At 44.2% G+C, this 15755-nt stretch overlaps 1 protein-coding gene across 2 annotated transcripts in view; it reads left to right on the top strand.

Annotated features, from left to right (window-relative positions):
- The window catches only part of FECH (ferrochelatase), a 34699-nt gene that overhangs the window by 11938 nt on the left and 7006 nt on the right, over positions 1 to 15755 (top strand). For both annotated transcript variants that reach the window (XM_038402253.1, XM_043514507.1), the window contains 4 exons: positions 9913 to 10047; positions 10884 to 10990; positions 13146 to 13244; positions 15559 to 15666. In XM_038402253.1, coding sequence (XP_038258181.1) covers positions 9913 to 10047; positions 10884 to 10990; positions 13146 to 13244; positions 15559 to 15666 — 449 coding nt within the window. The remainder of the gene's footprint in view (positions 1 to 9912; positions 10048 to 10883; positions 10991 to 13145; positions 13245 to 15558; positions 15667 to 15755) is intronic.

Genomic DNA, 15755 nt, shown 5'->3' with positions numbered 1-15755 from the left:
TAATTCAGCTCTTGCAGGGCTATTGTGGGGAGTCTACTCCATCACAACCAGTTTAATTGGCTCGGTTTAAAATCGGATTTGAGTTAAACTGGTGCAAGTTTGTGTGTAGATTAGGCCTAGACTTCTACATGTTCATCTCATGCTGGTCACAGTAAGCAGCTGTTGGAAATTTGAAACATTTGTACCTCTCCTAGATGTTTGTGCGGGTAATAGAACTACAGCACATAAGGTGCTGTAGGCCAAGGATCTTTATGCTGTGATTGGAATATGCTTGTCTGCGAGCGTAGGGAAACCAGTTTCTCCCTGTGTCCATAGAATAGGTTCAGCAGTGCATGCTTTTCCTGTGTCCCTCACCTCTTGAGGGAATGCCCTGAAAAGGCATAGTAGTTTTGCCCCGTGCCCATTGTCGTTGGGGATGAAGTACAGTATGCTTGGCCACAGTTGTCTGTAGGATTGGTTCCTTCCTAGTTCCTTGTCATCTCTAGTCATAGCCGTTTGGTAGTAGCCAAAAAGCAATGATCATCTGATGGCTGCTCTATTTGAAATGAGCTAGAGGGCTCACCTTAGTTCTAAGTGAGCCAGTCTCCGCAGCACCTTTTTCCCCCTTTGGACTGTCAGCAGACAGGCTGAAGACTAACTCAGGGAAGAGTGGGGAAGCTTGCTCTGGCATTAATCCACAGTAAAGGTGCTCTATGGAAGCCAGAAGTCCTTTCCCAGTCCTGGTAGCCTGGTATCGCTAGCACTAAAAGTTACTGGGAAAACTGCAAAAGCAGGACAAAGTAAGTCTGTTTTTTTGGCCCATGAGGAGAGCTTCTGTTCAGCCCTGTAACTTAACTGTGGTTTGATTCCACAAACACTAGTTTTCTCCCCATTTCCTTGGCATTGGAATTGGCTGCTGAATCAGTTGGCATGTCATGGAACCCACATCTGTGTCTGGAAAGATTACATATGCTTTTGACTCCAAGTTATTCGTAATTCTTTGTATTTTAGGACCCATTTAAAACTTGGGTAGTTGAGGCTTAGATATGAAAGTTGTAAAGAATTTGGCACTGGTAAGCAAAAAAGCTGCAACGTTCAAAGGTAATCACACTGAAGCCAAAACGTGTCTTACACGCACCCTGGACTCATGGGTTTGTTCTGTGTGGATTGTATTCAACCTTTTCTTTCAGACACTGTAGTGTGACTCCATTGAAACTGGAATCCTTGCAAGTGTAGCCAAAGAATAAACTTTGTCCAAAGCTTGGGCTCACCTGCTATAGAAGCAAATGCAGTAGTTTATTTTTTGTTTAAAAGTAGTTTCTAAATGAGTCAGGTTTGCAACAGATCCTGAAGCTGATGGTTTTAGGGAGCTTTATCTATTCTTCTCAGAGTGTATGACTCCCTCTTATTTTACAATGTGGTCACCAAAAGAAAGCCACCCTGTCTTTATCTATTTGTGCAGCCTTTACATCTGACTTGGTATCCATTATTTAGAGATGTACTTTACTGCCTAGATTGTAGCCGCAATTTTAGAAGTAGAGCAGGCTCGCAATTTGTTGTTAAAGGTGACCTTGGAGGATTTAGTGAGGCCAAAGACATCACTGCATTGCCTCAAAATAGCTTGAAAAGCCAAAAGTGCACCTTGAGCAAGAGCTGTAACGTTTCTGGAGTGCTTTTCAGAGGTCTGAAATTTCATTAGGCTTGGTCTGCACTTAAAAGATTTTACTAGCATAACTGTGTTGCTGAGAGGTGTGATATTTATGGATGGAGTTATGCTGGTAAAAGTCCAAATGTAGATACAGCTATACTAGTATCATGCACTTTATACTAGTGTGTCTTATTTTACTTTGCCAAACAGGGATAAGATATGCCAAAATACGCACTTTTATACCAGTACAACTGTGTCTGCTGGAGTGGGGAGGAGGGGGTGGAAGGTGATGACACTTTAACTATTCCAGCGTAGTTAAAGTGGCAACATTTTTATGTGTAGACAAAACTTTACCCTTATATGAGTCTTCCTGATGCTCTGAATGTAAGTTATGATAAAAGAAAGCAGTTTTTAAAAGCAGTACACATATTTTGGGGTGTTTTAACAACCTAAACTTTCAAATTTAAGTAGCAATTTTGTGTGCCAAAATTGAAACACCTTAAAATCTTTGGATGAAACCTTCCAGGGGCCTGATTTTCAGAAGGTGGATGCTCAGCACTTTCGTAAAATACTGCCCTTTTAAGGCATTTTAGGTTTGGGACCCAGAAAAATCAAGGCAACCCCAAGTCACTAGACACATGGAAAATTTAGTCCTTTACGATTCTGGATGCTTGTTGCTTCCTTAAGACGTGACCATCAAACACATAAGCACAGGAGTCATTTTATATATGCAGGCAATCCCTATCAAAGTAGTGAGACTACTTATGTGTGTAAAGATACTTATACACATGTTTGCAAGACCAGGGCCTTGACTGGTCAGAACAGTGCTGGCTTTCTTATCCGAGCTGAAATATCTTTAACATACATGAATTGTTAGTACAGATGATAACTGGTCTCTATATCTAATGAGAAATCTATATTCCTTCATCTCCTGTTTGTCTGTGCTGTTTTTCCCAGTTCAGCTATAACTTTTCCCAGATCTTTTTGTTTCTGTTCCCTTAAAACTTTTGCTGTTTTGAAGACAGAGCTAAGTCTGTCTTAACAGAGGTTAACAAATTTATTTGAGCATAAGCTTTCTTGAGCTACAGCTCACTTCATCGGATGCATTTGGTGGAAAATACAGAGGGGAGATTTATATACACACACGGAGAACATGAAACAATGGGTTTTATAATACACACTGTAAGGAGAGTGATCACTTAAGATGAGCCATCACCAGCAGCGGGGGGGGGGGGGGGAGGAAAACCTTTCCTGGTGACAAGCAAGGTAGGCTATTTCCAGCAGTTAACAAGAACATCTCAGGAACGGTGGTGGGGGGGGAGAAATAACATGGGGAAATAGTTTTACTTTGTGTAATGACTCATCCATTCCCAGTCTCTATTCAAGCCTAAGTTAATTGTATGCAGTTTGCAAATCAATTCCAATTCAGCAGTCTCTCGTTGGAGTTTGTTTTTGAAGTTTTTTTGTTGAAGGATAGCCACCCTCAGGTCTGTAATCGAGTGACCGGAGAGATTGAAGTGTTCTCCGACTGGTTTTTGAATGTTATAATTCTTGACGTCTGATTTGTGTCCATTCATTCTTTTACGTAGAGACTGTCCAGTTTGACCAATGTACATGGCAGAGGGGCATTGCTGGCACATGATGGCATATATCACATTGGTAGATGCGCAGGTGAACGAGCCTCTGATAGTGTGGCTCATGTGATTAGGCCCTATGATGATGTCCCCTGAATAGATATGTAGACAGAGTTGGCAACGAGCTTCGTTGCAAGGATAGGTTCCTGGGTTAGTGGTTCTGTTGTGTGGTGTGTGGTTGCTGGTGAGTATTTGCTTCAGATTGGGGGGCTGTCTGTAAGCAATGGCCCCACAGTATGCCAACATTTTTATGGCTGACTTAGAACAATGCTTCCTCAGCTCTCGTCTCCTAATGCCCCTACTCTACTTGCGCTACATTGATGACATCTTCATCATCTGGACCCATGGAAAAGAAGCCCTTGAGGAATTCCACCATGATTTCAACAATTTCCATCCCACCATCAATCTCAGCCTGGACCAGTCCACACAAGAGATCCACTTCCTGGACACTACAGTGCTAATAAGCGATGCTTACATAAACACCAACCTATATCAGAAACCTACTGACCGCTATTCCTACCTACATGCCTCTAGCTTTCATCCAGATCATACCACACGATCCATTGTCTACAGCCAAGCTCTACGATATAACCGCATTTGCTCCAACCCTTCAGACAGAGACAAACGCCTACAAGATCTCTATCATGCATTCTTACAACTACAATACCCACCTGCTGAAGTAAAGAAACAGATTGACAGAGCCAGAAGAGTACCCAGAAGTCACCTACTACAGGACAGGCCCAACAAAAAGAAAATAACAGAACACCACTAGCCATCACCTTCAGCCCCCAACTAAAACCTCTCCAACGCATCATCAAGGATCTACAACCTATCCTAAAGGATGACCCATCACTCTCACAGATCTTGGGAGACAGGCCAGTCCTTGCTTACAGACAGCCCCCCAATCTGAAGCAAATACTCACCAGCAACCACACACCACACAACAGAACCACTAACCCAAGAACCTATCCTTGCAACAAAACCTATTGCCAACTCTGTCCAAATATCTATTCAGGGGACACCATCATAGGGCCTAATCACATGAGCCACACTATCAGAGACTCGTTCACCTGCGCATCTACCAATGTGATATATGCCATCATGTGCCAGCAATGCCCCTCTGCCATGTACATTGGTCAAACTGGACAGTCTCTACGTAAAAGAATAAATGGACACAAATCAGACATCAAGAATTATAACATTCAAAAACCAGGTGGAGAACACTTCAATCTCTCCGGTCACTCGATTACAGACCTGAGGATGGCTATCCTTCAAGAAAAAAATTTCAAAACCAGACTCCAACGAGAGACTGCTGAATTGGAATTAATTTGCAAACTGGATACAATTAACTCTAGGTTTGAATAGAGACTGGGAATGGATGAGTCATTACATAAAGTAAAACTATTTCCCCATGTTATTTCTCCCCCCCCACCCCACCCCACCCCCCACTGTTCCTCAGATATTCTTGTTAACTGCTGGAAATAGCCTACCTTGCTTGTCACCATGAAAGGTTTTCCTCCTTCCCCCCCGCTGCTGGTGATGGCTTATCTTAAGTGATCACTCTCCTTACAGTGTGTATGATAAACCCATTGTTTCATGTTCTCTGTGTGTGTACATAAATCTCCCCTCTGTATTTTCCACCAAATGCATCCGATGAAGTGAGCTGTAGCTCACGAAAGCTTATGCTCAAATAAATTTGTTAGTCTCTAAGGTGCCACAAGTACTCCTTTTCTTTTTGCGAATACAGACTAACACGGCTGCTACTCTGAAACTTAACAGAGGTTGTTTGAGTCCTTCCCTGAGAGTTGGGTTTGGCAGCATCCTTTGCATTGTTGTTTTGATTACAGTCATTTTGGGTTTGATGACCAGATGGGTAGCAGAGTTAGGATCTATAGAATCATAGAATCATAGAATATCAGGGTTGGAAGGGACCCCAGAAGGTCATCTAGTCCAACCCCCTGCTCAAAGCAGGACCAAGTCCCAGTTAAATCATCCCAGCCAGGGCTTTGTCAAGCCTGACCTTAAAAACCTCTAAGGAAGGAGATTCTACCACCTCCCTAGGTAACGCATTCCAGTGTTTCACCACCCTCTTAGTGAAAAAGTTTTTCCTAATATCCAATCTAAACCTCCCCCATTGCAACTTGAGACCATTACTCCTCGTTCTGTCATCTGCTACCATTGAGAACAGTCTAGAGCCATCCTCTTTGAAACCCCCTTTCAGGTAGTTGAAAGCAGCTATCAAATCCCCCCTCATTCTTCTCTTCTGCAGACTAAACAATCCCAGCTCCCTCAGCCTCTCCTCATAAGTCATGTGCTCTAGACCCCTAATCATTTTTGTTGCCCTTCGTTGTACTCTTTCCAATTTATCCACATCCTTCCTGTAGTGTGGGGCCCAAAACTGGACACAGTACTCCAGATGAGGCCTCACCAGTGTCGAATAGAGGGGAACGATCACGTCCCTCGATCTGCTCGCTATGCCCCTACTTATACAACCCAAAATGCCATTGGCCTTCTTGGCAACAAGGGCACACTGCTGACTCATATCCAGCTTCTCGTCCACTGTCACCCCTAGGTCCTTTTCCGCAGAACTGCTGCCGAGCCATTCGGTCCCTAGTCTGTAGCGGTGCATTGGATTCTTCCATCCTAAGTGCAGGACCCTGCATTTATCCTTATTGAACCTCATTAGATTTCTTTTGGCCCAATCCTCCAATTTGTCTAGGTCCTTCTGTATCCCTCCCCTCCAGCGTATCTACCACTCCTCCCAGTTTAGTATCATCTGCAAATTTGCTGAGAGTGCAATCCACACCATCCTCCAGATCATTTATGAAGATATTGAACAAAACGGGCCCCAGGACCGACCCCTGGGGCACTCCACTTGACACCGGCTGCCAACTAGACATGGAGCCATTGATCACTACCCGTTGAGCCCGACAATCTAGCCAGCTTTCTACCCACCTTATAGTGCATTCATCCAGCCCATACTTCCTTAACTTGCTGACAAGAATGCTGTGGGAGACCGTGTCAAAAGCTTTGCTAAAGTCAAGAAACAATACATCCACTGCTTTCCCTTCATCCACAGAACCAGTAATCTCATCATAAAAGGCGATTAGATTAGTCAGGCATGACCTTCCCTTGGTGAATCCATGCTGACTGTTCCTGATCACTTTCCTCTCCTCTAAGTGCTTCAGGATTGATTCTTTGAGGACCTGCTCCATGATTTTTCCAGGGACTGAGGTGAGGCTGACCGGCCTGTAGTTCCCAGGATCCTCCTTCTTCCCTTTTTTAAAGATGGGCACTACATTAGCCTTTTTCCAGTCATCCGGGACTTCCCCCGTTCGCCACGAGTTTTCAAAGATAATGGCCAAGGGCTCTGCAATCACAGCCGCCAATTCCCTCAGCACTCTCGGATGCAATTCGTCCGGCCCCATGGACTTGTGCACGTCCAGCTTTTCTAAATAGTCCCTAACCACCTCTATCTCTACAGAGGGCTGGCCATCTCTTCCCCATTTTGTGTTGCCCAGCACAGCAGTCTGGGAGCTGACCTTGTTAGTGAAAACAGAGGCAAAAAAAGCATTGAGTACATTAGCTTTTTCCACATCCTCTGTCACTAGCTTGCCTCCCTCATTCAGTAAGGGGCCCACACTTTCCTTGGCTTTCTTCTTGTTGCCAACATACCTGAAGAAACCCTTCTTGTTACTCTTGACATCTCTTGCTAGCTGCAGCTCCAGGTGCGATTTGGCCCTCCTGATATCTTTCCTACATGCCCGAGCAATATTTTTATACTCTTCCCTGGTCATATGTCCAACCTTCCACTTCTTGTAAGCTTCTTTTTTATGTTTAAGATCCGCTAGGATTTCACCATTAAGCCAAGCTGGTCGCCTGCCATATTTACTATTCTTTCGACTCATCGGGATGGTTTGTCCCTGTAACCTCAACAGGGATTCCTTGAAATACAGCCAGCTCTCCTGGACTCCCTTCCCTTTCATGTTAGTCCCCCTGGGGATCCTGGCCATCTGTTCCCTGAGGGAGTCAAAGTCTGCTTTCCTGAAGTCCAGGGTCCGTATCCTGCTGCTTACCTTTCTTCCCTGCGTCAGGATCCTGAACTCAACCAACTCATGGTCACTGCCTCCCAGATTCCCATCCACTTTTGCTTCCCCCACTAATTCTACCCGGTTTGTGAGCAGCAGGTCAAGAAAAGCGCTCCCCCTAGTTGGCTCCCCTAGCACTTGCACCAAGAAATTGTCCCCTACGCTTTCCAAAAACTTCCTGGATTGTCTATGCACCGCTGTATTGCTCTCCCAGCAGATATCAGGAAAATTAAAGTCTGATAGTTCAAAGGACAACATTTTGCATTTTTCTATTCTCCGGCTTTCATCTTTATGGTATCAGCATATAGTCTGTTCTAGGAGGAGAATTGTGGGTTTCTGAAGAGCACATAGAAAAGGAGGACTTGTGGCACCTTAGAGACTAACAAATTTATTTGAGCATAAGCTTTCGTGAGCTACAGCTTACTCTCTGCCTAGGGGTTCTGGGTCACCGCGATTTAGTGCTGAAATTATAATTAATAGGTTTTTTTTTTTGGAGGAAACAGCTGTATTGGGATAGATCTCTGGTCTTAAACTTTATCCAGATTTTGGTGAGCAGCCTTGGTTGACCCCAGTGCTCCTCAGAGCTCAGCTAGGAGCAGCAGTAGCAGCTCAGGACCAGACCTCACTAACTCTTTAAATGCTTAAAGAAAGGACTTGACTAACCATGGGGAAGACAATATTGCTTTAACCTAGGGAAGGGCACAGTGGGAATCATGGGACCTTCTTATATTTTGACTGTACTATGTTTTATCTTTTGATCATAGGCAGTGCGGGAGGGGATGTGCACATGCGTATATATTCTTATTTACTATTTGTATTGCGGTAGCCTCTAGGAGTCTCAGGATCCTAGTGTGGTAGGCACTGTACGTACACAGATTAAAAGGATGGTCCCGAACCCAAAGAGTTTACAATCTAAGTAAATAACACATGCCCATATTCTTTAAGCTTTTTGTTCTTCCCACAGCAAGCAGGGAACCTTAAGAAAATCACAACCTGTAAGACCTGTAAAGCAAGCTTTCTTATTTTTAATTAGAAATGTGCATTTTTACCAGGGCCGGCTTTAGGCACCAGCAAAACAAGCAGGTGCTTGGGGCAGCACATTTCTAGGGGCGGCATTCCGGCGCCGGCCATGCCGCCCCTAAAAATGTGCTCCCACCACCCCAGCTCTCCTCCGCCTGCTCCCCTGAGCGCGCCGCCGCTGCTCCACTTCTCCCCCCTCCCTCCCAGGCTTGCCACGCGCCAAACAGCTGTTTCGCGTGGCAAGCCGGGGAGGGAGGGAGGGAGGAGAAGTCGAGCAGCAGCGTGCTCATGAGAGGCGGTGGAGGTGAGCTGGGGCGGTGAACAGTTCCTATAACCCTCCCCCCATTACTTCCTGTGCTCCCCCCCACCCTCACTCCTCTCCACTCTGCCTGCTCCCCTGAACAGGCTGCCTCTCCCTGAGAGGGAGGGGGGAGAAGTGGAGCAGTGGCGTGCTCGGGAGCAGGCGGAGCGGAGGGGAGCTAAGGCAGGGGGTTGCTGGGGGGAGCCGCAGGAAGCAATGGAGGTGTGGGGGGAAATGCGGTATGCCCGGGGGAGGAGGCGGGGCTGGGGATTTGGGGAAGGGGTTGGGAAGGGGCAGAGCTGGGGGTAGGGGGGCACACGAAAAAAAGCAGGGGCTGCCAAATTTTTTTTGGTTGGGGTAGCAAAAATCTTATTGCCGACCCTGGTTTTTACAATCTACTTCAATACCAGGATGTCTGTTGACAGTGAATCCTACACCAGAGCACTGGAAATGATTGCCAGAAGCTGGGACTGGATGACAGGGGATGGATCACTTGATAAATTGCCTTGTTCTGTTCATTCCCTCTGAAGCACCTGGCACTGGCCACTGCAGGAAGACAGGATACTGGAGTAGATGTAGCATTGGTCTGACCCAGTATGGCCGTTCTTACTAAATTGATTCCTCTATTGATGTGCTTGTGTGATCTGCATTAAGCTGTTTGGTATGTTTAGCCAGGCATGCCGACATTTCTTAACCCAATCATTTGGAATACAAGAATTCTATTCCCATTGAGCTAACTGCTCTTAGGAAGTGAGCTGTGTTATGATTCTTGTATTTTAAGTGTCATGGTTCACATCCGGCATGAGCAAGGTTGGTCATTTCCTTTTAACTTAGTTGAACATGCCTTCTTGATCCTGCATTATTGTCAAAAATGTAACATGTCATTCTACTCTGTCTCATGCTGGCCTGCAGAATACATTTAAATTATCTCCATATTTGGAGGGGAGGGATACTTTTACAGATTAATGCTGCTACTGTCAGGAATGGGATCTTCAGCAACTAAAATACATATATTTCCAAAAAACTGATTCACAGCTCATAAGCATATAAAGTATGCAATTATTATTTCTCCACAGCCTAACATATCACAAATGGAGGAGAGATTTTCAGCATCTTGTAAACATCGTGGTTGTCATTTTGTCTGTTGTTCAGAGAGGTTGGGTTGTAGCTGGTCAGAAGGGGATTTTAAAAAAAGAGCCTTTGCATATAAAGTGATCAGCTGCTTTCTCTTTCTCCTGGCAGCGCCTCACAGATACTATATTGGATTTCGGTATGTCCATCCTCTGACAGAAGAAGCAATTGAAGAGATGGAGAAAGATGGCGTTGAAAGGGCTATTGCATTTACACAGTATCCACAGTACAGCTGTTCTACCACAGGTGAGCGTGTCTGTGAAAGTGCAGTAAAAGAGGAAGATAAACAGCATACCGACAAATGTATCCAAACAGCTGAGAGTCCAAGTACAAGAGGCTTATGAAAGTATGTGGGAACTTTTGGGATGTGAATGAACACCCAGCCTGCATTCCTCAAAACCAGTTTCCTCGTTGGCCTGCTTTAGGTTTCCTGTTATAAGTAGAAGTCTGTTCTCTAACAATAAGGAATTTTAAATTTATAGGCCTTGTTAGACCTTCATACCTCACCACATCTCTATGAGGCCTTATACCAATTTTACACATACGTAAACTGAAGCACAGCATCATAAAAGGGCACTTTCCTGAAGTCACATAAGTGAGTTGCATAGCCAGAAATGGAACCCGGGAGTCCTGACTCGCAGCCACCTGCTCTAACCATTAGAGCTACTATCAGTGCAAACAAAATCAGAAACCTACATAACAGGAGTGTGTGCATGTTCTAGAGGTGTATTTCCCCACCCAGCCCTATGACAGGTGATAATGCTTTGTGTACATTTCAGTTTAAAGCAGGGACCCATCCTTCCCATACAATATAACATGCTTTTGGGTTTTCTGTAACACGTAGTGATGCTTAGAAGCTTCTGAAAATAACTTTGCTTTAGTTGAGGATTAACTTGGCAGGTAGAAAAGGCTTATTAGTTATATAGAGTTAATGAAGTAAGTATTTTTTTCTACTCCTATGCTCTGTTGTGATTTGCAATATTGAAATGACTGGTTGTAAAACTCTTTGTCTGGCAGCATCCACACTTCTGATGAATTTATAGCTAAAGCTCCTGCCAATCTCCTAATTTTGTGCATTTCAGGAAGCAGCCTAAATGCCATTTATCGCTACTATAATAAAAAAGGGGAGAAGCCAAAGATGAAATGGAGCATTATTGACAGGTGGCCCACACATCCCCTTCTCATTCAGGTATGGAGTTTGTATGCAAATCATTGTGGCTCTTAGGAAAACTATCTTTTTGTTTGTCAATTGAGCAGATTCAACATGGAGTCATTGAGGGTACGTCTACACAGCAAGAGAAGACCCACAGCAGTGAATCTCAGGGGCCAGGTCAGCTGACTTGAGCTCCTGCCAGCGGTGCTAAAAATAGGTGTGAAGACAATCAGGCTGGGGCTGGAGCCCAGGCTCTGAAACCTGGTGAGAGAGTCTCAGGGTTCAAGCTCCAGTCCAAGCCTGAACATCTACACTGCTATTTTTAGCTTTGCAGAACAAGCCCCGTGAGCCCAAGTTAGCTGACCCAGGCTCTGAGACTTGCTGCCATGGGGTTATTTTTCCTTTGTGGACGTACTCCACGAGACCACTTGTCTTAAAGGGAAACAAACTTGTTCCCTGATTTAGATTGTTTCAAAATTTTAAAAACCTCAGAACAAAAGGAATATTTCAATTTTATGTTGTATTTCATGATATAAAATATATATCCTATGTGCTAGGTCTGAAATTACTGGGGGCAGTGTTAGTTCAGGATTAATGTGTGGAAGTTTACATTGCTTCCATAGGCCTCCACGTAATCAGTGCTAGTAATGTCACACTGAGATCCACAGCCTAAGGGGCTCGATTATCCTCCCATTGAAGTTCACGGTAGACTTTTCGTTGACTTCAGTGGGAGCAGAATCAGGATACCCTTCAAAAAGAAGTGAGGGAGAGGGGGAAAACAGTAACGTACTTGACTGAGGGAAGAGCCTTTTTTTTTTTAAGAGGTGGAGTGCATGTGCTGGGCTTTTAATAATAGCACGAATGTGGTTTTGTACTATTGTTCTAAAGTCCTTGTCTGGCATCAGGAGGTGGGTAATTCTGGCCACAGCAGTAGCTGTGGCAGAAACACTTAACAGCATTCAGCTCCTTCTTTACCAGGGAAGATGTTAGTTGCGGCTTTTGCTGGAGAGAGACAGAGAGAGATGCCAAGGGAGTGTGAAAAGCCGAGTTGGGAGTTTTTCTTCCTCTTCTGCCTTTGACTTTTGCATTTTCATGCTGGTCTCTTACTAACTAGAGTGCAAGTGACTGAGGGGAGACCAAGAGAACAGTAGTTCCTGGCACTTGCGCATGCCGTTCACTTCTTTCACTGAGATATCTCAGCAGAGTTTAGGAATCCGCTGTGTGATCAAATAACCTATCAAATGCTGCTCTCCATTAGATGGATTGCACACACATACAGCTGCATTTTGTAAGCTAACCAACATGCATTTCTCCATGCCCAAGGGAGCCTGTAAGTGAAGGGCTGGTTCAGCCCCTGATTGTATCATTGCTTCAGAAATTAAGTTTAATTTTTTTGCAATGGTTTTTATCCTATCTCTGGTGGTGGTGTTGCAATGTGTCTGGTAGGGAGCTGCAGACAGTCGTGGCAAACTGGTTTTTTTCCTTCTGGCAGCACTGTGTGCAAGTTAAGTCAACTTCTTTTCCTTTCTGTATGTTACCTTGTTACGTGGACATGTGACTGAGATCAGAATCATTCCCTAGTCTTCCATGTGGGGAAAGAAGGCTTTGGTTTTCCGGTCTTGGTTAACTGAAACCATCTGTCTCCCCATGTTCTGTCCTATTAGTTGAGCTCAGATAAGGAACTCATTCTATCAGCCCACAGATTTAAATGTCGGGTTGGGGTCAGAGCATTCTGAAAAAGGGGAACCTGATCTCCCTGTAGGTCCAACAGAACCCAAGTTTGTTATCCTTAGGGCATGCATTTTACACAGTGGGCTTCTGTCAGAGAGAGCAGCTTGACTGAGGGTGTGTGCGCAGACACTGATTCAATTTGCTGTAATATCTTATCTTGTGTCCTGTACCTGAAGTCCAGATAGCTGACCCAAAGCTCACTGGGAGCCTACCAATGCACTACAATGGGGTTTGATTTAGGCACTATAATTCATTATTTACTGAACTTTTTATTGTACAGACTATTGATCAAACTCCCACTAGCATGCTACTAAAAAATGAACCTCTGCTGTCTAGTCAGAAGTTCTTATGGTGAGCTAAAGCAAAGCAGATGGGTGCCCAGCCAATTGGTGCACATTATTTTCAGCAGGTGGATGCATCTCCTGTTACCGATCTTTACTCTTTTGCCTCTCTCTTACAGTGCTTTGCAGACCACATACAGAAAGAACTGGATCTGTTTCCACCTGAGAAAAGGAAAGATGTTGTCATTCTTTTCTCGGCTCACTCGCTCCCAATGTCTGTAAGTAACATGAAGTCACTTCTGAAGTTGTTAAAACTCCGTTGCACGGGGGATTTCACATTATTGGTCTGTTGGGTTGCATCTCCGGCAGAGCAGCGTTTTGAGTAGCCTGCAGCTTGTAGGCCATCAGGTTTAGACCAGACAAGGAGCAAAACCTACTTCTTTGCTCATCGCTTCAACAGGAGGATAATGGGGCCGGAGGGGGGGAAGCAGACTAATAGTTTTCTCACCTTTCAAAAAGAAATCTCTCTCCCTGAAACAATGAGAGTAGAATCTTCACACATTTGGAATAGACCATCTAGAGTGGGAGATTTTAACACAATGGGCTGGCAGTAACTAGCAACTTCAATACAGTGGCTTCTAATCATTTTGAAAAAAATCAGTGGCATTGTAACACGTAAGTTTAGGCTGCAGAATCTGTCTTCTTTTGTGTGAAGACGAATGATCAGGTGACGTGGCAAAGGACAATTTCATAATGAATTCTTCTATAAAGCTGTCTTGTTCCATAAACACACATTGAAAATGCTTTCAGTACTAACAGTTCAGAGTGTACGAGTTTAGCCACATTGTGTTTGTCATGTTTCACCTTTTAATAATGTCCATTGGGGTCTTTTATTATTATTATTATTATTATTATTACTATTATAATTATTATTATAAGTTTTAAAAAAAATGGTAGAATATGTCACAGTCAACTGATGTAATTCCAAACTGTGTTCTCTGATCTGGAAGTCATTCCAGTGCCAGTCAGGGCTGAGATGCAGGGTACTGCTGTTTCAGAAGTACTGTATTAAAAGTAATCTTTGGTCCTTTCCTTTTTGCTATTGCCTAGTGCTGGGAGACTCGTATTCTTGGAATATGCTGCCATCTAGTGGTTAAGGGCAGAGGGAACAGTGGATATCAGCAGTATTGTTTATTTGCACGAAGGTAGCGCTTAGAGCCCCCAACAGAGATCTGGGCCCCATTGTGCCAAGCACTGTACAAGCACACGGTGAGGGACAGTTTCTTCCCTGAAGAGCAGAGAGTCTAAATAGATAAGACAGACAAAAGGTGGGAAGGGAAAGAGTCATGGAGAAGTTGAGTTATCTACCCAAGGCCACACATCAGGTGAGCAGGTGAACCAGGGGCAAAACTATGACTCCTGGCTTCCAAATATTAATGTGCATTTCTCTTGCTTTTGTTTTTCCCTTATGGGTCTGCAAAGTTCCTGCTTGCTCGTTTCAGAGCTGTAAGGACATACATCTTGTTTTCTGCTTTAGTTTCTCCCCTTTTCCTGCATTGACTTCCTGGTTACCCATCCTTTGTTTTACTGATAAAGACAGGATGGCATTCACTTGAATGTCTGTCAACACTGCAACTTGAATCAGCCAATAGGAGTCACATTGAGTGGCATGGAACATTCCTCTTCTCCCCGTGTTCCATTCCCCAATGTGTTCCTGCTCCACTGCTGTCCCAGACTTTGCTGGCAAGGGGAGAAATTGGCACTGAATGCACTGTGAGTGGCCTGTCCCGTAGTGCAGAGTAATACCACTAGGGCACTAGGCACAATAAGGAGCTTTCCCCCAACATGTTTGTACTACCGTTTCACTTGAATTGAAGAGAATATAAATAGTAAACATGAGCTTACTCCAGTCTGAGGCAGGGGATAGGACTCAGTACTCCTTGGCTTTATTCTTAGTTTTGCTACTGGCTCACTCTGTGACTTGGCCAAGTCACTTAGGCTCTCTGTGCCTCCGTTTTCTCATCTATAAAACATTAAAGTATGTGTAAAATATCAAACCCACAGAGGTATTATGAGGCTTAAATATTTTTAAAATGCTTTGAGATCTTCTGTTGGAAGGCAACTACATGCATGCAATAAAGGAAGCCTGTGAAATGTCAGTTTGATGCTAAAGTAATTGAAAGGAAACCATTTGTGACTCTGGCTAGTCACTGAAGACACACTCATGAAATCTGTCGGGCAGGAGCAAATATTCTTTGCAATGGCTAAGATAGGCCTATTGCATGTCAGATTGAGTTGATAATTCTCTAAAATTACTATTACTTTACTGGATAATTCAGAGTTACGTTCATTGTGGTATATGTGACTGTTAATGATTTCTGTTGTCTGCATAAACATCTGCCATTGTGCGAGGCACAGATGCTGCAGCCTGTTGCAGGGGATACATGCACTGTGCTCACACATGGAGACTTTTCTTGCTTGTTTCCCTTCATTTAAAATGAGCGATTGAGACTGAAAATTTTTAGATGCTCTTTGCACATGAGAAAACATAACATTCACGAAGAATGAAAGGCCAGTGTTTCTGTGCTGCAGGTAGTGAACCGTGGTGATCCGTATCCTCAAGAGGTGGGAGCTACCGTCCAAAGAGTCATGGAGCAGCTCAACTTTTCCAACCCCTATAGGCTTGTGTGGCAATCCAAGGTATGTGGTCAGAAGGAAGTTGTTAAAAGCCACCTGCAGCCCCTTAGTCATCAACGCTTAGGATGATCTCTTCTCTCCCAACTTTATTA

The sequence above is a fragment of the Dermochelys coriacea genome, chromosome 5 (genome assembly GCF_009764565.3).
Source record: "Dermochelys coriacea isolate rDerCor1 chromosome 5, rDerCor1.pri.v4, whole genome shotgun sequence".
Lineage (NCBI taxonomy): Eukaryota > Metazoa > Chordata > Testudines > Dermochelyidae > Dermochelys > Dermochelys coriacea.
Note: the sequence above shows the minus strand (reverse complement) of the source record. Positions and strands in the feature narration are given on the sequence as shown.